Source organism: Toxotes jaculatrix, chromosome 11, assembly GCF_017976425.1.
Source record: "Toxotes jaculatrix isolate fToxJac2 chromosome 11, fToxJac2.pri, whole genome shotgun sequence".
Lineage (NCBI taxonomy): Eukaryota > Metazoa > Chordata > Actinopteri > Toxotidae > Toxotes > Toxotes jaculatrix.
The window spans coordinates 6,195,274-6,218,396 of NC_054404.1; the positions used below are offsets into that span (position 1 = coordinate 6,195,274).

Sequence of the window (23,123 nt, forward strand, 5' to 3'; positions counted from 1 at the left end):
TGTTGCTGCTGTTACTTCTCTCACCTATAGGTGGCGCGTTGAAGTTGTGGCGCTGCGGCTCTGCCATTGGATGATATCGCTCGGAGGGGGAGACCCCGCAGCAGTGAGCACTTGATTGACGTCGAGGAAGAAAAAGAACACAAGATCGGATTACAAGATGGCGGTTTGTGGACGTTAGCAAGGAGGCCGTTGGAGTTGTTGTGTTCTGTGTGAATTTCCAATTTGATATTAAGCCTCCTGTTGAGTTGTTTCATATCGTGAACGTAATGCGTTTATGAAATAGCTACTTGTATATTTTACCGCTGTAGTGAACTTTACGTAGACGTGCATGTTTTGTAACATGCGGGTGGAAACAAAGTTAACAGGTCGAGGGTAGGAAACACTAGACGGGGTGAGGTGATAGCTTGTTAGCAGCCAGCTAGCCTGCTAGCTCCGACTCGGTTAACCATGTCGGATACTCGGCGGCGAGTGAAGGTATATACGCTGAATGAAGACCGGCAGTGGGATGATCGGGGTACCGGACACGTTTCGTCAACCTTTGTTGAGCGGCTGAGGGGAATATCGTTATTAGTTCGGGCCGAATCAGACGGTAAGTTTTCAGTTAGCATAGCCGCGCTGACGTTACGTTGGCTAACGTTAGCATGCTAACCCTGGTTGCTCGGACAGAATGCTTCGATTCGCTACTGTACATAGGTTAACTTATTGGGTCGCTTATTTTATTTCCTACGGTATTTGGACCCAGCAGTTTCACACTATTGGACCATTAGACTTGGTTCTAGAGAAAAGGCATTTTTTAAAAATGTGATGCTAGCAAGTTCGTTAGTTGAGCAGGCGACGGGGACCTAGTAGCATGGAGGGCCCTCAAAGTCTAGTCTTAAACGTACAAACTTCTCATAGTTCAGCATAGTAAACCGTTATGTGTTCATGCACAGATCACAAACATAAATTAATTTGAAGTAGCCTGGCGGTGGGTAATAAGCCCTTCTTTTGTATATTTTAATGGATTTTTTTGCGTCATTGTTCTTTTCAGCTTTTCACATTATCTGCCCCTTCTTAGACATATTAACTGATTTTAACCTTCAGGATTTGGTAATCATTTGATAATCTTTGCTGTGATCGCTCGCTCTAACTCGTAAGTTAAGTTACCCAAATCTTTATGTTTTAGGGTCTCTATTATTGGAGTCGAAGATCAGCCCAAATACCGCATATCAGAAACAACAGGTAAGCATAAGTCATCTGAGTCTGGATCAGCTACCAAAGGCATGCGCAAATAAACCCGTCATATTCAATTAGTTTCAACAGTGAGACTTGTTGCTGGACAGTTACCACTGCAATGATAAAGGCAGTGTCTGGTCCCACTGTAATTCTGGAAGCAAATAATAGAGAGGTCACACTATTAGAAATTAATACCATCAAAATACTTTCTCATAAATTTCGGTTAGTATCCTGACAGTATTCTGCAACAGAAACATTTCGCATATTGCAGACAAAGTGATCTTATTCATCATTGTACAGGACTTTCCAGTGTCATACACTTACAGGCATGAATAAGGTAGTTTTTAGCAAATAATTAAGGTCTTAAAATTGTTTTTTTTTTTTGCAGTTGTGACTGTGCCCTATGAATATGCTGATAGGCATTACTTTGTGTACAGTTTGATGTTTTTCCTCCTCTTTCCAGGACACACTGATTGTCTGGTCAGAAGCAGATAACTATGACCTTGCCCTAAGCTTCCAGGAAAAGGCTGGCTGTGATGAGATCTGGGAGAAGATTTGTCAGGTAAAGACAATCCACTTTTACTATGTTTTGTACATTGTTTACTGGGGAGTAAGCTAACAGGAGTGGTGCTGGTTTAATGGTGTTGAAATATTATTGACACAGCCACAAAAGGGAATTTTTCATTTAATATTTTTTGACTCTTCCTCAGGTTCAAGGCAAGGACCCTGCTCTGGACATCACCCAGGACCCCATTGATGAATCAGAGGAGGAGCGCTTTGAGGAGATTCCGGAGACAAGCCACCTGGTGGAGCTCCCTCCTTGCGAGCTAAGCCGACTGGAGGAGATTGCTGATCTGGTTACCTCTGTCCTGTCTTCACCCATCCGGAGGGAAAAACTTGCCCTGGCCTTGATGAGCGAGGGCTACATCAAGAAACTCCTGGGTCTCTTCAGAGTATGTGAAGATCTGGACAACAGGGAAGGCCTGCATCACCTCTATGAGATTGTCCGGGGTGTTTTGTTCCTAAATAAAGCGGCCCTCTTTGAAGTGATGTTCTCTGATGACTGTATCATGGATGTGGTGGGGTGCCTTGAGTATGACCCAGCGCTGGTTCAGCCTAAACGCCACCGGGAATTCTTGACCAAGACCGCAAAGTTTAAGGAGGTGATCCCTATCACAGACTCTGAGCTGCGGCAGAAGATCCACCAGACCTATCGGGTGCAGTACATCCAGGACATCATCCTGCCCACACCATCTGTCTTGGAGGAGAACTTCCTGTCTACACTCAGCTCCTTCATCTTCTTCAACAAGGTTGAGATTGTCAGTATGTTGCAGGTAAGGATCCAAACCAGGTGGCTTTTGTTATTCTTTTAGGCACAATGTATTAACAAGCCCTCAACTAATGGGGTTTTCCAGACCAAATGTCATTGTCAATTGAACACTTTTGCATAAACAGTAAATCTACAGTGTAGTTTGGCTAGTGCCATATCTTGCTGTGCTGCCACTTATTGAAATTTGTTTGACAAATGCCAGTGTACCTACCCTCCTAGTGGTCCAAGACAATAGCATAACGCATACTGATATGAGAATGATAAATTAATAGCTGAATTTCCACTATTACATAATTTGTGATAATTCTGTTGTGTATGTTTTCATACACATTGCATATGGCTGCTCAGGACACATTTCAGCTTATGGTACTTTTGTGTGTGAAGTTTTGCAATGTGATGATTGACCCATTAAAAATAGAAAATAGTAAAAGAAAGAAGGTCCATTGTAGTTGCTTGCAAGTGGATTACAATATGAAGCTTATGTCAGGCACGTGTTAATTCAAACTAATTTGCACCATAGATTAATTGTCATGATGCACATGCTGCCTCACCATTCCATCCTACATCCCAAACACTACCAGTGATTGTATTTCAGGGCTAAAGAGAAGTGAAGTGGCTGTCTCTAAGAATCATGTTCTCTCAGTGTTACCGGAGTAGTACAGTGTTGATTCTTGTTGAAGCAACACAAGTACAAACTGTTCAGGATTAAGTTTTGTATTCTTCTTTTGTTCTATTCTAGCTGTTTATTTCTTCACTGGCTTGATGTCTTAACCCTGTTTTTCTTTTGCCACAGGAGGATGAGAAGTTCCTAACAGAGGTCTTTGCACAGCTCACAGATGAGGCCACAGAGGACAGTAAAAGGAGAGAGCTTGTAAGTCAAACAATTGTCAAATCTCAATGTCAGTTGCTTTGATAATATTTTATATGGTAAAATGTAGAAACCTAAAGATTGGGTTGTATTGTGATGTTGGCTTTCATTGGCATTGTTCTATGGATTCGTTCTGCCGTTTGTAATGTCATTTCTTTTGTAATGGTTAAATACTTACTTTTCTGCATAATTTCCTTCCATAATGATTATGATGCAAATTACCTCTTTGTCTACTAGCTTGTAATACAACAACTTATTTATTCCACACTGTGGACTTTAACTGAGAGTGAAATAGGACAGGAAATAATTTGTTTTACTGGTCATTGCAGTTGTCTTTTGTTCAACTTTAGAAAAGCTTTATAAATAAATAATGTTTGAGTGGTTGAGACTGGACTCGAATTTTCCCACTACCGTAAAATAACACATGATTCAATGCGATGGGGTAGTTTTTCATTATTCGTTATATCTTTAATGGCTTGCATTAATGTGTCAAACGCTGAACAACTATTACATCTTCTTTTCTTTCTCTTCAGGTGAACTTTGTCAAGGAATTCTGTGCTTTTTCACAAACATTGCAGCCACAAAACAGGGACGCTTTCCTCAAAACTCTGGCCAATCTAGGCATTTTACCTGCTCTTGAAATAGTCATGGTATGTTGTATGAATATCCAACATAATGCTAATAAAACAGTTATTCTTTGGTTTAACACACTCAATATTTTTTTGTCTATGAATGCTCAATTCTTGTTTTTCTCCTGCTCAGGGAATGGATGACCTGCAAGTGAGGGCAGCAGCTACGGACATCTTCTCTTACCTTGTGGAATTCAGTCCCTCCATGGTCAGAGAGTTTGTCATGCAAGAACCACAGCAGACAGACGACGTAAGCATCTGAACATCACTGTCAACAAGAGTGTCTACACTGTTTAGATTCAAAGGGACAATTTGTTTCAGACCAGGATTTCATTTGTAAAATTTTGCATATTTAAAAAAAAAAAAAAGTTCTATGTAGCAGTGTTGCTGTGACAAAAGGAATAATTTGAACAGAACAGAATATAAGTGTGCACTATCTTTACACATTCTTTCAGTGGTGCTACTCCCAAGCACTTAATAATTGAGGTGAAATCTAAATTTTAAATGGACTTTGTTGTCCTCTGTGATTGTAGACAGTTTGCTTTACTCCAATCAGTGAGATAACTGAAGTCAAATAAAATAAATAGCGGATGGACAAGAGCACCACGATTGTCAGAAAAACAGGAAACTATACATTTGAAGACGTTTTGTTTAATGCAGGGTCCTGCGGTGGAGTGGTAGTGGCACATTTTAAGATAAAAGCTAAATTATCATACATGTAGGTCAAGTTTTCTTATACCTAAAGGAGTAATTTAACTGTTTATTTTTGTAATGAAAGTGCGGTCAGTTAGAGCTGAAATTTAATTTTTTTTAAAATCTGAGATCCAGTCTATCTGTGAAATATTTTTACTTTCAGCGGGATTTGGTTTGCATGACTGTCATGCAAAGCTCAGATCTCTTTTCATCTCAGTACATCATTAGACTGAAATTGCGTCATATTGACTGTATCTTCCACTGTGTGTGTGTTTTTGTTTTTTTTTTTCCAGGATGTTCTGCTGATAAATGTTGTGATCAAGCAGATGATTTGTGACTCTGACCCAGAGTTAGGAGGAGCCGTCCAGCTGATGGGTCTGCTCAGGACGCTTATCGACCCTGAGAACATGTTGGCTTCCACAAATGTATGACATACAATTCACACAGACACAAGATTTCAAATGTAATAAGGCCAGGATCATTCGTCTAACTCTAGTCACAGTTGTTAGCACACAAGGATAGATGAATTATTTATTTTCTCAGATTTATTTTCCCAAATAAATCATGATGCCTCCCAGACACTGTGGCCAGTTGTTAAACTCCCAACCCCAAACCCCATCTGGTCTGTCCGACAATAAAATATCAACATCACTGATCAAAGTTTCTTGTCATTTGTTTCCTTTCAGAAAACTGAGAAGACAGAATTTCTGAGTTTCTTCTACAAGTACTGCATGCATGTCCTGACTGCTCCTCTGCTGGCCAACACTGCACATGACAAAAACTCAAAAGGTAAGCTAAGGAAAGAGACTTCATATAAAAAGTGTTTCAGACTGTAAGATAATAATGAATTTAACCACTATTCTGTGTCTGGGTCTTTCAGATCTGCAGGAGGGATCAACTAAGATCAACCCAGTTTGTCCAGGTGGGTGTTTATTTGTGTCTCATCATGGGTGTTTATTTACCTCAGAATGAACCATTAGCCGCTCACAAGACTTTTTTTATTGAGCATGTGAGAGTTTGGTGGAAACATATTCATTTTAAATGTAATGAAATTGTTACAGATTATTGTTCTTGTACCAGATAGTAACACTACATTTTATTTCATCAAAAAGCTTTAAATAAATGACCAGTGATTTTTTAAAAAATTGGCTAAAATGATATAGTGGCTGTGATTTTCTGTCATGTGAAGAACATTTGCAGAGTATTTGTAGAGTTGTAAAGTATAATAATCGATTTTTAATAAAAGTGGACTGTAAGATATACTCTTATGAATACACACTTGCTTTAAATTGAATAACAATGAGTTATCTGACTTGTATTTTGAAAAATGGCAGGCCTATAAACTGTAGTCTGTCCATGTGTAATGTGAATATTGGAAATGATGAATGGCATGTGTGTATTGTCCTTGTGTTGTTTTTGTGTAGACAACTTCCAGACAGCTCAGCTGCTGGCGCTGATCCTGGAGCTTCTGACCTTCTGTGTGGAGCACCACACCTATCACATCAAGACCTACATCATGAACAAAGATCTACTCAGGAGAGTGCTGGTGCTCATGAACTCAAAGCACACCTTCCTTGCTCTTTGTGAGTCCACACACACACTCACACACCTTTCTGCTGTTTTGTCTTTCTTTGTCTAAATCTAGTCACCGGTTATCCTACTTTCTGAGTGAACAGTTACGAAGTACACAGTCATGAGTTTTTAACCATACCATAACTGTGGATCTGCTATGTGCATCCAGCCTCACATCAATGAGTTAAATGCAAACATTTAACTCATTTTTTTCCCCAAGGTGCCCTGCGCTTCATGCGAAGGATCATTGGTCTGAAGGATGAGTACTACAACCGCTACATCATCAAAGGGAACCTGTTTGAGCCTGTCATTAACGCCCTGCTGGACAACGGCACCCGGTACAACCTCCTCAACTCAGCCATCATAGAGCTCTTCGAGTTCATTAAAGTGGTGAGCAAACACACGAACGCTTCCATGATGAGTATTCATTTGAGTTCAGTTGGCACATGGCGCTAAAAATGGATTTGGATTTGTGATTTCCACCATATGGTCTCTTTCCAGGAGGACATCAAATCTCTCATAGCTCACATTGTAGATAACTTCTACAAAGCACTTGAATCCATTGAGTACGTCCAGACTTTCAAGGGCCTGAAAGGCCGGTATGAGCAGGAAAAAGACCGGCAGAGTCAGAGACTCAACAGGTCAGTAGACTGTTCAGACACAGAGGTCAAATCCGTGTAGTGATGTTTATAAATATTCTCAGTTCCCACATTTTTCTTTATATAAAGGAATTTTTTTTCCTCCCGGCAGATATCGCAGAGATGCACGGTCATTGGATGAAGACGAAGAGTTATGGTTCAACGAAGATGACGATGACGATGATGGAGAGACTGTGGAGAAGAGGATGGAGGATGACTTCTCTGACAGCTACGGCAAGTACATGGAAGCCAAAAAAGGTAAGTTGCACTGGTATTACTGAAAGTGTCTGAAAATAGTTTCCTCAGATCACCACATCTCCTTAAGTTCGGTATTTACAGTCCTTGTTACTGCAGGAGCTGCCAACGGAGCTAATGGTGCCAACAACGGGAAAGCTGCAGCAATCCCGCCTTCCTCACCAGCCGTCACTCCAAACAACAGCGCAACTTCGTCCGTCAAAACAGTTGCTCTCCCTGCCACACCAGTAGTGAAGGTAATGCATCTCTAGTAGATATTTGTCTATATTTGAGGTGTATGAAGACTGGAGTTTTTTTTTCCGTTTTAGAAGCTTATAAAAATCTGAGTGAAGCTAATGTCTACATGGGGTATCACATGTGAACAGTGCTAAATGTTTGTTTATTTTTTGACCATATTTTTACACACCCCTGCAAACTTGCCTCCTCGTGTAGGAATATAATCTGATCACAATGGACAGACATCAATGTCTAGAAACCTTAGTGATTTTTTTTTTTTTTTTTTTGATTTTCCTGTGCTTTGAATGTTGGCGTAGTTGTCAACCTTTTTGTCGTTTCTCTTAGACTGCTCTGGTTGGTTTGGTGGACTACCCTGACGATGAGGATGAAGAAGAAGAAGATGAGGAGGAAGAGCAGTCTCCAAGGAAGCGGCCCCGTCTGAGCTCTTAAGGCTAATTGTCGTCTGTTTGGTTGTGGTGGACGGACACTGAGTCCCTCCCATCCTCCCTCCTTTGGTCGTCTCATTGGTCTTTGGCCTGCCTGTGCTGCCCGTCAGTCTCACTGAGGAGACGGGCAAAGACGAGCTCCCACCTCACTCAGTCCCTCCTGATCTCTACTTCTCTTTTTCCCTCAGCGGAAGGAGATGGAGAGGTTCTCCTTCACTGGAAATAAAGACAGATCAGTTTGTTCGTTCAGCCCTTCGATTTTACCTCTTCTTTTACCAACTGCCTCCTCCAGGAGATCCCAAAATCTTCGCTCTTCCTCTTGACTCTTTGCAAACTCACCACCCCTCCTTCATCACACTCTACTGCTCTCCTAGTTCTCACCTCTTTCTGAACAGCTTCTTAACTTCAGTTCACTTCTGAACAACTTTCTCCTCCTCATCCACCATCCTGCGTACTGACCAGAGAGGCTACCGTGGAAATCACAGTGCCAAGGTGGTTCCCCACGCTGCTCTGTTGCTATAGCAACAGTAGCAAGGTAGCTGCGGTACTACAGCAAACCCACAGGGAACCCTCGCACGTCCTCATTTGAACTCTCCCTTCCATCCTTCTCGAACCCGAACCAGTGAGCTCCAGAGACAGGGGAAGCAGGAACACAACCAGCCAGTGTGCGAACTGTTCAGCAGGCCAGTCAGGCTAGCAGGACTAGCCGTCGTAGTTACAGAAAGCTTGACTGGCTGAAGCAGCGTGTGTGCCGCCCTGCCACAGAACTTTTCACTTTTGTTGGGGATAGAGGATTCTAGGCAACGTGGAAGAATAAAAGCAGAACATCGAGAGACAAGGGAGGTGACAAATAACAAAATGTACTAGGATGAAAACAGCAGTAATGAGGCTTAGATCCAGAGGAGCAGGACTCAAACATTCAATAGCCATGGCGTCAGTTTGGTCAAGGCACAAACACAAAACACAACACACAGTGTCTCACACACAGGACTGCATTAGCCAGAAATCCTGTATTTCATGACTTTGTTAAAAAGTACTGTACAGATGTTTTTTTTTTTCTTTTTAATCATTTTGCCCGATCTGATTTTGAAAGGGGGGAGAGATACCTACCTACCTGTGTATTTTTTTTTTTTTTGTTGTTGTTGCACAAAAAGGTGGGATCACTGTTCACCCTTTCAGTCCAGTTCATTTGATTCAATGTAAAAATGCTGGTTTTAAAAATAACATATTAAAACTGCAGTAAAGTCATTTTTGCAGCCAACATATTGAGGATGTCTGGAGTTTTGTATTTTAGTGGATTTAAGAATTTAGTGCACACTTTTGTTTCGGGAGATTCAAGTCGTGGCACCCTCCTCTCAGACAGATCTCAGGGTCAGAGAATTTGGATCGGAAACAAAAGGCTACCCACCTTGTCTGTGCGCTGTAACACTGCTAGGGGGTGAGACATCTCACATTTATTACAGAATGGAGAACGATTCTAGCGAGTTGTAAGGGGCTTTTTATCCCAGTTTGAAGGACGATATTCAGATCCAGGTCAGAAGTATTCAGCTTAGTTTATATCTAATCTAGTTTTCTATGGCGTGTTCACGAAAACAACTAAATCAAAACTACGTTGAAGGACTTAACCTCACAGATGGTACATCAAACAGTGTTGTCCTGGTGTACAGTGTGTTGTGTTGGAAATACTACTGCATTTCCAACACAACACACAGGTTTGACCATGTCAGAGGGCAATGAGACATTTCAGTGTCAGGTCCAAACATTTTTCGTGTTGTATCTTCTCTCCGGGTCTCACCACAGTCGCACCGAGAGGCAGATGAAGAAAATCAAAACTTGAGACTGTTATCTATAACTTCTGAGTTAAAAAAAACAAGCAGCAGGGTAGGAGCACAAGTAAGATTATCGCCAACGTGCTTTTCAGGAGTTCAGCAGTACACGAGCAGCGAATTGTCTTTCCTCCTCCTGTCTGTTAGTGTCGCCCAACAATATGACTGTTTATCCGCTCCCTTGATGAATTTGTACCAAGTGCATTTACTACCACTATCCGTTCTTAACATTTGTATGAATTTGATAAGTTTTGAAATTAAATGTGACCCTGACATTGAAATTGTGAATTGAGCTTTGTTTCAATAATTTACTGATTTGGCAATTGGAGCTAAAAAAAAGAATTTCTAACTGATTCTCAACTGCTCCTTTGGTCCTAGTGGTTACATCTGCTCAAATCTCACAAATTCTTGAAATAGTTTCTAGATTATTTAAAAATTTTATGTTGTTGGATATTATTCTACAGAAAGGACATTAGGTTTTTTGTTCTTGTTAAGAGACTCGTACTCAGGAAAGTGTTTCAAATACAAATGTGATTAGACGGTAATTTGTGATAAAAGGCACATCACATTTGGCTCTGCAAACCAAACACTTAAGTCTTTTTTCAGATTAAAACCGAAGATCGATCTTAGACGAGCTTAGAGCTCTTAGACTGACCGTAACTTCACGGTTTTTCATACATTCAAAGTCTGGAGTCCAGGTCGTTTCTATAAAATGTGATTTATTAAACAGCATACCTGATAACAGTATTACATAGAAACTGGTGCATCATGATTGCTTAAAGTGAAGACTGCAGATTTGTTTGAAGATAAATACAGCGTTCCTCGTAGAAAGCGACACACTGTTCTCTTGGCCCCTTTAAGAACACACTACAGCGTGTTCATCATTACAACTTCAACAGAGCTCTTTGACTAGGATGAGCTGCTACAGTGTTTTGAGCTATAGGATTTACCACCTGCTCTGGGAATGCTAACGACAGTGGAGAACAACACTGTACACTTGAGCTTGTTAACGTTACCTTCACCTTCAACATCTGAATCCCCCCCCCCCCCCCCCCCCAGTCAACATAACTGAGTCCAAAGTTAAGTCTCTGTTTGACCACATGGCCCATTTCTGACATTTAGTTAGGCCGACCGTCGTCTACAGAGAAAGAATCCCAGGGCTGAGTCCAAAATCACTCCTTCAGTCACTGTTCCCTTCTGCTTGGGAAATACCTGTCATGATTGAAGCAGTTGCACATTAATTTTCTTCAGATCAACTGAAAAATTAATCGAATACTCACTGCAGCTGTAGAGATTTTTAGCGAGCAGTGTACGGACCATGAACACATTTCTCATTCCAATATGGGAATTTCTGAGGACATTATATAGTCCATAAATTTAGCACTTATAATTTGGACACTCCGAAGTGTCATTAAAGTAAATGTGGTGCACTTAGTGGTAAATGAAGAGTGACTTTGGACACAGGCCAGACATCTAGCAATGTCAAGTAAAAGCCATCCGGGAGACACAACACTGACAGCATATTGCCTGACTGGCATGTGTGAGTTTCAGTTTGCCTGACAACTTCCTGGTCAAACAGCTGTAACTATCTAACAGATCTCAGAATACTTGAGTGGTCTGTTATAAGCAGAGACCGCCACATACTGGTTCATCCAAAATATAAAAGAAGATGCACCTTTTTCTTCTGTAGACAGCCATGAAAAGAACTTGGAAGAAGGAGGATCTCATGCTTAGTGTTTCTTTGGGAAAAAAGCCTGAAATATGTTATATAAAGTGAATTATCTGTCTGAAGGAGGCAGTGCAAAGGAAGCCACGAGTTTGATTATCAGAGTGAGGATAGGATATTGAGGAAAATACTGCAGTTGGAGGGGAAGTTATTTCTTGATCACTTCCTCTTTCAGCTTGTCAGCCAGATGTTTTCTCTTCTGTAGCTTCTTCTTCTCCTCTGCAGATATCTCCTGTGTAAAGAGACGGGTCGGTCAGGTTAACAGTCTGATAGATAATATTATAATCGCCACCGGTGGCTTAAGACAAAACGTTGAGGGGTGAAAAAGCAGCGAGAACAGTACACCACAGCACACACGTATACATGTATTAACTAGAAAACTAAATGAAAGCAGCTGGGGTATTTTCAGGGTTTTCAAAGTAGCATCAAATAATCAAACACAAAACTTAACAGATCTAATGAGGTTTGAATGATAAACTAAAATGCCAGCTTTCAATTCAAGACTTTGCCTGATTTCTTGGGTGGGATTTTAGAACTCATTCTCTTTCCTTTGTGGCTTCAATAAGCAACTGACTCCAGTAAAAGAGCTCAGACTGCCAGCTACTCCATTTCTGTGCTTGAGAGATGACGACTGAGGACTTTTAGTAGGTTTGTGTAAGACAGAAGTACAACAGAAACAAAGGGGAGAGAGCACTACACAGCAAAACCAGAGCAAAACATTAGCTGTGAATGAGTACTTGTGTTCACATCAGACAGGGCCAGCTGATGGATCACCTTGTGTTTGGAGGAGTTAGCAGAGTGTTGTGCTGGAGGAGGAGGAAGAGGAGGAGGAAGAGGAGGGGTACAGGACCCATTCCTCTGGGACTGCCCTACTGCCTCCTGACAGGCCAGACCAGGTCAGATACAGGCAGAGGGAAATGAAGAACAAGAACCCAATGTATAAGTTAGGAGGAAAATGTGGGTTAAAGAAAACTGATTGAAATCAAGAATTAGACAAGAACGTAAAGACAAAAATTCACGACCAAAATTAAAACTGAACCGAACATTAAATCATGATTCTTCAGGCACATTCCGATCACAATGTCATCACTGACGGTGTCAAACTGAAATAAACTGCAGCCTGTACTTACGGGGGTGGTGGCGGGTGCTGGTGTGGGGTTGGCGGGTGCCTCCTCAGGTGTGACCGTCTGCTTTGTTTTCTGCTGTTCTTTCTTCAGTGCGTGCAGCTTATCTCGCTGCTCACGCAGATACGCCGCCCTCTGCTGGAGCTGCTCCTGCTGTGACGCTGACAACTCCTGTACGGAAGAGGGAGCGAGGGTGAAACAGGAGAAGCGTGAGTACAATTCAAACCGTGCACACAGTTCGTCTCTGACTGTAGAAAACACATATGATATATCCTCCTACGGGACTTGTTATTTACCACAACTGTGCTAAATTAGGGAAGAAGGAACCACCTGCTGTATTTATGCTTTTATTTTGTTAGACACTGAACTTGGAAAACACTCGGCAGAATAAATCACACGGAGCATTCTGTATATCACAGAGGATGAAGTGTACGCAGCAGGGGCACAGACTCACCGTATATGGCTTAGAGAAGCCAGCCTCCCTGTGCGCCTCCTCAAGCCACGTGCCAGCTGCAGCCTGGCTGCTGCCGCTCGGCTCCTTGGTATGAGGGCTGTTGCTGATGGAGGGCTCACCGGACTTTACTGGAGCTCTCACTGCTGGGAGGACTCTGGACTCCACACTGTTACTGCCACCACCTGAACACACATGTTCAAATCAGTTTGGTAGCTTGTAACTCAGGTTGGTTTGTAAATGACCCAATACAATAAAAAAAAGATGTTAACAGTATAGTAAATACAAATTTACCCAAACTTTATACATAGCCTGAGGTTAATGAGGTTTTATTCAGGGTTCTCCTGAGATTTAAAATAAAACTAATAAACCAGCTAAGTGTGGTGGGGAGTTTAAATAAGATAAAAAGAGGAAGAAGAGTTCTGAGTTACCTGATATGAATTTAGGCGAGGACTTGCTCTTAGCTCCACTTTTCTCATCTCCACCTTCTGGAGCAGTCTTCCTCTCCTCTTTTCTAACAGGGTTGCCATTGATCTGGAGGGATGGACCCACAGACATTAATGCATGTTGTGCAAATGATCGTTAAGCTCTGATTGGTAACAGGAGGGAAGCTCCTCACTGGCGATTAACTCAGTATGTGCATTTAAATTACCTCTGACTATCTACAGACAATATTTCACATCAATTTGTTTATAACATGAAAAGCGAAACACTTCCCAGTCACCCTGCGGTGAGCCGACGACTACATGCACAACCCACTATGCAGGCTATAAAGCAGAAACGTTTCCATTTGCCCTCAGGATGCACTGATACGCAGGTTTTGAATGTCACACCAATGATAGTGCACCATACATTACATTTTACCACCAGAGAAAATCCCTGATTCTTACCTGTTAACAAAGTCTAACATAAGGACCTCGATTCTCTATCCAATTCAAATATATTCAGTCATGTCATTTTCACTGTGTGTTAGCCTTTATACAGCTGAAATGGTATGAATGCATCCTTAGATTGGACGGAAAACTGGTGTACACATGGTCAGGTTCAGTTACCAGATTAAACTCTGTGGCAGTGTTTCCGTTTGCTAATGTTGTGTGGTGACCATTACTGCTGCTGCTGTTGTCACCAATCCCCCCAGCCTTAGCATGGAATAAATAGCACAATGGAGACAGTGTCATATTATGCAACATGGGATACTTAGGGAATCAGGGATGTAGGCAGTAACCATTAAGCAACCTTTGATTCAAAAAGTCTGAATCAAAGGTTTCTTGTTGGTGCAGTTTGTATAAAAAGCCTCACAGGGTTCATATGAGGTTCCACACTTTGGCTGGTCTACAGGTCTTATCTGGCACATGCAGCTCAGGATTCCTTACCTTGGCAGCGTTGCTTTGTTGGCTCGGAGCAGAGATGGTATTCTGGGCCTCACTGCTCTCTACCATTGATTTATCCGAGCAGCCGCTGGACGTAGAACCAATCTCTTCCTCTAACAGCAGCCTCCTGGACATTTCCTCATCATACTCCTCTTTTGATTTTCTGAGGACAGAGGAGAAGGTGAGAAAAGGAAAGTGTCCCGTTTCACTCCCAACCGCAGTACCAAAAGTAATTTTTCTTTTGCAAAGCCTGAAACTGGTCCTGCTACCAAACACTCAAGAGCCAAATTGAACTTTTTCCAGAGTACATTCAGTAGCCCAGGCGTAAGTTAAGCTGGTTCTATTGTCCATTCAGTCTTTGGCTAACGGCACAAATGGACTAGATACTAGAATAAGACAAGTACGTCAGGGATTTCCATGTGGTAACCACGTTATGCCCTAGCTCGCTCACAGGCATCACACCACACACAGATCCTTTAATTTGATTTATCTAGCAACTTAAATTGCCTTAGAGGAGACTTCTGTAAGGCATTTACTAGTGGGTGTACTGATACAGGGAGAGACCATGTAAAAGAGCAAGAAAAGGATAGTCTATCATTTCATTTTTGCAAGAATCAGCATGTCATCATGACAGGTTTTTAATTAAATGGATAACAAAATGAAACAGACTGTGCTGTAAAATAAAATGAAAAAAAAAATTGTTGGTATAAAATTCTCTCCAACTTGATTTTCAGATGAACTGAAAGCAGTGATGATCTGGAAGGGAGGAAATGCTGGATAATGCAGAGCTGATGAGCAGCCAAGGTACCCAGGTAAGACAAAGGGGATAAAAATACTATTTTCTTAGTTGCTTGTTTAGTGTCAATCCCTCCAACCTAAATTAGCTGGACCCTAAGGAGCTTAACTGCAGCCCCGTTAGACTCAATGTGTTCTACTTGGTGAGGCTGCGACAAGCAAAATCCCATTAGAGAACAGCAGCAGGAGCTTCTAGAAACTTGGGCACAAAAAGGCAATGCATGCCTATAGAACCCCACTGTGTCAGAACAGTACAATGCAGAAAAACACAGATCCAATTAAATGATGACTAAATTAAAAAAAAAATTATTAACTCATTAAAAAATACACATCTACTGACTGTAACTGTGATATTTGAGCCTAAATAAAGGAAAAGAAGGAGGCGAGAGAGAGAGAGAACAGGTGACTTACTTAAGAACCTCCTGCAGGATTTTCATCTCTTGCTGCTGCAACTCTGTCATCACATCCACACCATCAGTCAGACACTCTGGGAGGGCTCCTACACACATAGGCATATTACATGTAGCTATATTAGTAGTGTTTTCCTGTCTGGGAGTGAGTTTGGGTGTGGGTGTGTGTTAATACAGCCTACCGTTTCTTTCTTTAATGACCCTGAGGGCTTGAAGCTGCAGCTCCATGTTCTTCTGGACCATCAGGGAGCGAAACATCTGGAAGTCATCTGTGGCCAGAACTGGCTGGAACACCGGCTGAACAACAAAAACAGCGACATAAGACCACAAAAAATCACTGCAACCACAAGATAATGATGAATGAATGGCATTACAGCTAAGCAGAGAGAAGCATGTGGGACTGTACAGAATGGGTGAGCATACACAGATACACATACACAGCACATGTGCGTGCTGATACAGGCTGAACATAATGTACTTTATTTTGATGCCAGTAAGTTTCAGATCAGTTTATTTAAATTTTAGATTTTTTTTTTTGTATCGTATTTATTCAGTCGGCCAAACCTTACGTTTTACACATAAGATTCACAATTTTTTTGGGCTCGAAGTGTAACATTTTTCCAGACCTATGTGATATTTATGAAATGTGTCTGGCTGCATGAGATTAACTAACTCTAAAGCATATAGAACGAATGATAAATATTCAGTGTTTGTATAAAGGTGTCACTGCCCTGTTAGCCTCTAATAGATCAGGACAGAATGTACAGTACTTCTAGCATGGTGGGCACTTAATTCAAGTCCCTTCAGAAATCAAGCTGTATTTTTAAACAGTGGTACTTAGGCATAATCTTTCACATTAGCTTCCTGTCTATAGTCAAAGGTCTGAATCCCATCTAGGCTAATGCTAGGCAAGTCTTTCTGACCAACCTTTAATACACGTTCAGCGTTCTTAGTAAGACTCAACTGGGTCACCAGCTTCTCAGTCTCCATGCTCAGCTTCTCTCTTTCTCATCCTCACTACTTCCCCTCTAAACTCTACACAGCTTAGGAAATTTAGAAACTTCTAACTGCACGGACGGCTTTGTCATTTTTACACTAATTTTCTGCACGATTAAACCAATCCAGCAGACAAGATCTCTGCATACTGCGAAATGCAACTGCTGCAATCTTTGTTTTAGGAGATTTTACCAGCTTTGAAGACTTTAACTATTTATCTCAGTGATAATTAATGAGATCCAAGTATCCTTAGGATTACAGTGAAACCCAAATCTCCATTTCTGCCAGTCTGGCACAGCCACATCACACCTACTGATCAGTGCCAAATAAAATCTAAGTACTAAAATTTTAAACTGTAACTAATATTATCTTAAAATTCTTATTCCACATGTATGATTCACTTTTACACACACACACATTACACAGAGTTTTTGTATATGGGCCCATTTGCACCTGCACAACAAACATGAGTAGGCCGCTGGGCACCAGCACCAGAGTTGGTAACTATTGAGGGAAGGAGTCTACCTGTTTGCTGATGACCTTCCAAACACAAGGTATACTTTCCAACTTTTCTATCGCCTTTTCAGAGCCTCACCAGGAACTGCCAATTTATTACCTCCACCACCATGGAGGCAGGGGATTACATTTTCACTTGGTACTGCAACATTTCACTAAATGGCAATACTGTGCTGGAGTTTTAGATGTTTAGATTCTTATCCGTGACACAATACCATCAGGGAGGCGTCTGATTGGTCCCAGATTCATTCTGCAGCATGACAACAACCTCTAACATACAGCCAGAACTATCTTCAGTGAGAAGAAGAACAAGGAGCCCTGCAACAGATGGTATGAACCCCACACAACCCTGAACTCAGCATCATAGAGTCAGTCTGGGATTACGTGAAGAGACAGAAGACACGGCCTACATCCACAGGTGAACTGTGGCAAGTTCTCCAAGATGCTTGAAACAACCTACCTGCCAAGAGCCTTGAAAAACTGTGTGCAAGTGTATGGAAGAGAAGTTTTATGAAGGCAAAGGTTGGTGCTGGATTCTAATGTTGCTGATTCATTTCCTAATAGCGAACTGATGCATGGATGGATCAGGAAAACATATATCTGCCACGATGGATAAGACAGAAACCAGCTATGTTTGGCACCAAGCAAATGCATCATAACTGCGGTTATGTAAGCAAATCCCATCCTAGATTGTCCATTCAGACTAACTGAAAGGTTGCCAGCGGTGTGCGGACAGGGATACCTGCAGAGTTTTGGACTTGGCAAAAGGAGAGGTGCACGCATCCAGAAACTGCTGCTCGTTGATGCCAACCTCCTGCATGTAATTCTCTAACAGCTTCTCCACCTACAAAAGCAAAGCAGCTTACATCATTCCAGTGTGATGAATCAGCAATATAAAACCGCTCATGAGTAATGCTGATGAGGCAATGCACGAAAACAGGACGCTTTGGAAAAATATGCATCTCTCATGTTTGACACACAGGGATCAAAGACTGTACTCACCAATTTCTTATACTGCTGATGGATTTCTGTGTATGATAGCTTATTTTCATCTTCGTCATCAAAAACTGGAAAAAGACCAAATTGACAACATACAAAAGTCAGTATTTCAGCATTTAGACTGTGCCCATGGGAGACATCTGAGAACACCTCGGACATTACACTTTGTAGCGTTATTTGGTTTTATTTTATTTTGTTATGAAACAACCAACACATAACACACTTGTCCAAATATTCTAAATAAAAATAAATAAATGCATTCAGTACAACGTGAAACATACAACAGAGATCGTACAAAACAAACCACAAGTAGAATACAGAGCAAACTGTTATGTATTGAATTGAATCATGACATGGTTTTAAAAGAAACACTAAAAGTTAAAATAACTTATTTCCGTCGTGTTCTTGGCCACAAAAAGTTAGTATACATGAGATTTTGGTGGCTAAGGTTTCCACCTAGCTGGCAGTCTCGCAGACATTACTGTGATATGACTTGCTGCCTGTGTCCTCACCTGTGTCCTTTGTGGTTAGATGTCGAGACAAGTGTCTTGAGATTCTGATTAAGTCGCAACAAGGACGCATATTACGCAAACGTCGAGTTATCACACGATGAAATATCAGATATTTCAAATACAACTACGTCAACAAAAACAACACAAGTTAGCGTTAGCTTAGCCAACTCGCTAACGGTACCGCAAAGACTTACTGCTACTACTAACGTTACTGTTTAGCCAAACATTCAAGACTGCACATGGTGGATAACTTGTTTTTACCTGTGCATTTGTTTTCCATAAAATCCGTGACAGGAATGACCCATTCGGGACTTCCCAGGTAGCCAACGATGCTCTCTACGACCCATTCACTGTCATCCTCAGCCATGTTGGGGGCTGCTGGGTAACGTTAGAAGCAACAGCGCCCGCACAGCGATGTTCTTCAGGTCTGCACGTCCAGCTCCGCTACAGCACGAACACACGCAGCCCGAACGGACGGGAAAATACATCTGGTTTATTATTCTTCATAGACTAGTCCCCCATGGCGCGACTCGGTGGCTGTTTCTCCTCTCTGGACTGGACCGTCTACGAGAAGAAATGCGCACTCATGAATTTGCAGTCGAGAGTGGTGACGCCTAATCGGTTGCTACGGTAACTGTTACGTCAGTCCGCTGCTGCTCGAGTGCAGACAGGTACCAGCCACAGGGACACTGCTGCTACCTGCATTACAGCGTTGCTTGTTGGTTGGTTGCTTTAATTTCCCTATTCCCTATTGCACAGCAGGCAGTATCACATCCAAAATGCACTGATGTAACCACAAGTCTTCATACACCGGAAAGACTTTATCATTCTGAATTCTATTAAATGCAAACAACCTGCAGCTTTACAGTATGTATCACTACTGTCTTTGTGACATACAGTACATATAGTACAAGGTTGAAAATACTAAACGTAGAGTGAAAATGCTTTCCAAAAATAATGCCATGAATAATTTGGATTTTTCAATTGACTTCATGCAAAGTTCGGTAAACAAAAACACTATGCTATGGCTTTATAAAACAACACAAATTCACAACACAAAAGGTATTTGGAAAGTAGGTTGTTCCAAGCGTCATGGAGAACTTGCCACAGTTTGTTGGTGGATGAAGGCTGTCTCAGTGTCTTCTGTCTCTTCAGGGAATCCCAGACTGTCTCCATGAGGTTGACATCAGGGCTCTGTTGGACTCAAACCATCTTTTGCAGGACTCTTTGATGTTTTTGTTGATGAAGATATTTCTTTATAAATCTATGTCTTTCTTTCTGACTTTTTTTTTTCTGACTTTTTCTTCTTTATGACTTTTATGGCTGTGACTTTTAGCAACCTGGATACTCACGTGCTTACCCTGAGACCTGCTCATTCAAGCTTGATGTAGGACCTGAGTGACAGCCACCGTGCAGTGATGTACCACGGCTTAACTTCTGAGGTAAGCCACCATTGTGTTAATAACAACCATGTCACTTATATCTAAACACATGCTCAAGCATACATATACATAAATACACAGAAAAAAAACTTGGAGTACTTATTTTTTATTAAGAGTAAAAATGTAGCGATCAGATAATTCAGTAGTGCGCATTAACAAGGATATTCAATAAATATACATTCCTTCTGTATTTTTAAAGGTATATAAGATTTCATTAATATTGTCATCTCTAGAAAGGCTCATAGCTACTGTGCACAGTTCATAAAGGCAGGGCATGCAAGCAGCAGTCATGCCGAAAAATTCAACAGAATAAAGGTAGGCGACAATAAAAAGCTTTTACATAGAGCATTACTGTGTTTAACTACGCAGCTATCGCAAAGCCATCTACATTCCATTCTGACTTCAAGAAAAACTATATCTTTCACAGAGTCTGCACTGAAAATTGCTCAACTTTCTTTAGTCTCACTGGAGTTACAGACAGACAGTCAGTGCACAACAGGTGATACAGAAACATTCCAGTTTCTTTCTTCTTCTTCTTTTTTTTTTTTTTGCTTGGATTTTATCGTTTGCATTCAGCAGATTGTAAACTGTTGCAGGTTTCAAACCTTGGTATCTGCATTCTCTGTCTCCACAGCTACAATAAGTCTCCATTGAAAATATGTCATTAAAGGTGTAGCCCTGGTCCATTCCAACTGGAAAATAGCTTGTATTTCATGAAAATAGATAAAAATTGTTAAAATACTTTTTAAAGAAGTAAACGAATAAAGTACATGAAGATCTGGGTACAGGCTGCATTATTGGCATTCCTGTCCCTGTATCATAATCATATATAATAGCAGCATAAAGTAGTGAATCTGACTACAGACAAGCTGTCATATTACAAGCAATACAGTGTGGGAGTGTAGTGCTTTACAGGAAAATATGTTGACATTATTAATGAGATATACAGAGAAACTGTTCTACAAATGAAACATGAGATCATGTTCACTTTATATAAGCATCAGTGTCATAAGAGTTATAAATCAGTTTATGGATGGATTAGTGGTCGTGTCTCACACAGAAAGACAGGAAGTGACAGGGCACAGATACAGCAGCAAAAATAATCTTTTACAGTTAATTAGTTTTTGCATGTTAGAATTAAACATTTAGTCTGTTTCTTTATCATTACTTTACATGTCTTATACTTCAGTGTATTATATATTAATTTCACACCATAGTGTACTTAATAATTTTGATATCTTAACTACAAACATAATTTCAGCTCAGACTTTAGCAGGAAAATCACTTACATTCCCACATCGCTGCCTTTTATAAATCTTGGAGGAACTCACATATGAACAGTAGATGTGAACCAACATGTATAATTAATCAAGGCTGATTTAAAAAAATTAACCTTCTCGTGGCATCCTCTAGATGGCAGAAGTTATCCATCATGACCACATTACAGTTATCAAGGGGTGTGTTTTGACTGACAAATGTTTGTATTGTTTGTAATGTATCTTCCACTGGTATTAGTGTCTCAGCTGCATGCGTCCTGTCTGCATATATAGGGAACATGTTATGACAGGACTGAGTCTGGATAGTTGCTACCATTTGACCTGTAGCACAAACAGAGCAGGCACAAATACTGTACATACTGTACTGTACACAGTACATAAATGCTGTGAAAACTGGTGAAATACTAGAAAAAAAAATATGCCCATCACAATTTCTCAAAGCCCATGCTGAAATATTCACATCTTGTTTGGTCTGACTATGAGTCCAAAACCCAAAATGCTGTTTAGTATCATAGAGGACTTTTTTTCCCCTGCATTTTTTCCTATAAAACAGTCAGTTGATTACCCGAATAGTTGCTGATTAATTTTTTTTTCCTAGACTAATCCACTGATCAGTTGTTTGGGCTCTGTATTATTTTACTATAATGAAAGTCTGTTGTACCAGCAGAATTAAATAATTCATTTCATCCTGCTGATTGAATTCAGACAGAACACTGATTACACCTGTGCTGCTTTTGCATTAAAGCACTGACCATAACACCCTGTGAATTGTTGCTGTGTAGCTCTCTCTGGTAATGTTTTCCTGTTTCATTGATTAATGGCTTTGGAAGTTAAAAATGCTACTACAATATAAACTCACAAGCATTGTTTCTAAAAGTTGCACTCATAGCAAAGAGTGTGTAAAGGTCTCAAACTGTCATGCAATCATTCAAAATGCAAATGAGAGTTGCTACACGCTTTCAGTCAAGTGTAAATAATTTGTTCTTTACTGACAATCCTGTATTTTTAGCTCTAACTCCACATGGTAAAGGTAATATATATGCAGCCACAGGCATGACATTACAGGCCACCATGTCCTTGAGATTAAACTGCAGCAACAAGCTCTGTTGTCAAGCTCTGTTAAAAATTCATTGTATTGATTTGGCTGACAGCAGAGACCCTCTGGCCCCTTCTTCAGACTGCTCCCTTAGTATTTGTTCAATGAGTCACAACATTGCATTTGGAAGGATGCCATAGATATCCATTCAGTTCCTCTTCTTTTCCTATGATTTGTATATGGAACCAGTAATGATTATCTATAAGGACCCTTTCAGATCAATAGCCCCCACCCCCCCTCCTCTGGGGAAAAAATATCGTAACCGCCTTCGGTGTTCCAGTGGTGATGGGACATTTGGTGTTGTGTAACAAACACAGTAGAACTGATGCATCATCTAATTAAATTATGATCTCTATAAAATAAATCAATTTAATATCCACCATCCTGCTGTGTAGAGATATATGATGCATCAAGATTACGTAACCGTTGCCTGTACAGTGTTTAGTGCTTGCGGTATTGAGATTAAAACATGGTGGACATGAATTGATCAGTCCCTTTGGAGCCCCAGTTCCTGGGTCAGCACTCTAAATGAATTATGAGGTTGTTTCCATTACAAGACTAATGGCAATGATCATTACTTTTAACAATAAGTGTAAAATTACTTGTTTTGGCTCCTCAGTGGAAACGTTAAAAAATCCTTTGCAGGGATCTGTTCTAATAAATATCAGTTCTAAATAGGTTTAAATGCTAAACAGTTCAACATATTTTAACAGAAAAAAAC

The 23,123-nt window shown here is 40.8% G+C and overlaps 2 protein-coding genes across 4 annotated transcripts; one reads left to right on the forward strand and one right to left on the reverse strand.

The window, feature by feature from the left end:
- The first annotated feature begins 151 nt into the window (after positions 1-151).
- Positions 152-9,969, forward strand: LOC121189604 (serine/threonine-protein phosphatase 4 regulatory subunit 3-like). 2 transcript variants are annotated; one of them, XM_041049910.1, is made up of 16 exons: positions 152-589; positions 1,166-1,221; positions 1,679-1,777; positions 1,926-2,549; positions 3,339-3,416; positions 3,947-4,063; positions 4,176-4,292; positions 5,029-5,160; positions 5,422-5,524; positions 5,616-5,657; positions 6,160-6,318; positions 6,528-6,697; positions 6,809-6,948; positions 7,058-7,203; positions 7,285-7,436; positions 7,762-9,969. In XM_041049910.1, the coding sequence occupies exons 1-16, from the start codon at positions 448-450 to the stop codon at positions 7,864-7,866; spliced, it is 2,382 nt and encodes a 793-aa protein (XP_040905844.1). In that variant the 5' UTR covers positions 152-447; the 3' UTR covers positions 7,867-9,969. The 2 variants fall into 2 exon arrangements, with proteins under 2 accessions (XP_040905844.1, XP_040905845.1); XM_041049911.1 differs by having other exon boundaries at positions 7,300-7,436.
- Positions 9,970-10,389: 420 nt separating this feature from the next.
- On the reverse strand, positions 10,390-19,193 carry cfap36 (cilia and flagella associated protein 36). 2 transcript variants are annotated; one of them, XM_041050704.1, is made up of 11 exons: positions 18,849-19,193; positions 18,079-18,143; positions 17,819-17,920; positions 15,747-15,861; positions 15,566-15,653; positions 14,363-14,522; positions 13,421-13,523; positions 12,993-13,174; positions 12,545-12,709; positions 12,189-12,293; positions 10,390-11,646 (listed from the first exon to the last, which is right to left on the reverse strand). In XM_041050704.1, exons 1-11 carry the CDS (start codon positions 18,952-18,954, stop codon positions 11,563-11,565), a joined length of 1,275 nt encoding a protein of 424 aa, XP_040906638.1. In that variant the 5' UTR covers positions 18,955-19,193; the 3' UTR covers positions 10,390-11,562. The 2 variants fall into 2 exon arrangements, with proteins under 2 accessions (XP_040906638.1, XP_040906639.1); XM_041050705.1 differs by lacking the exon at positions 12,189-12,293.
- Between the last annotated feature and the right edge of the window lie 3,930 nt (positions 19,194-23,123).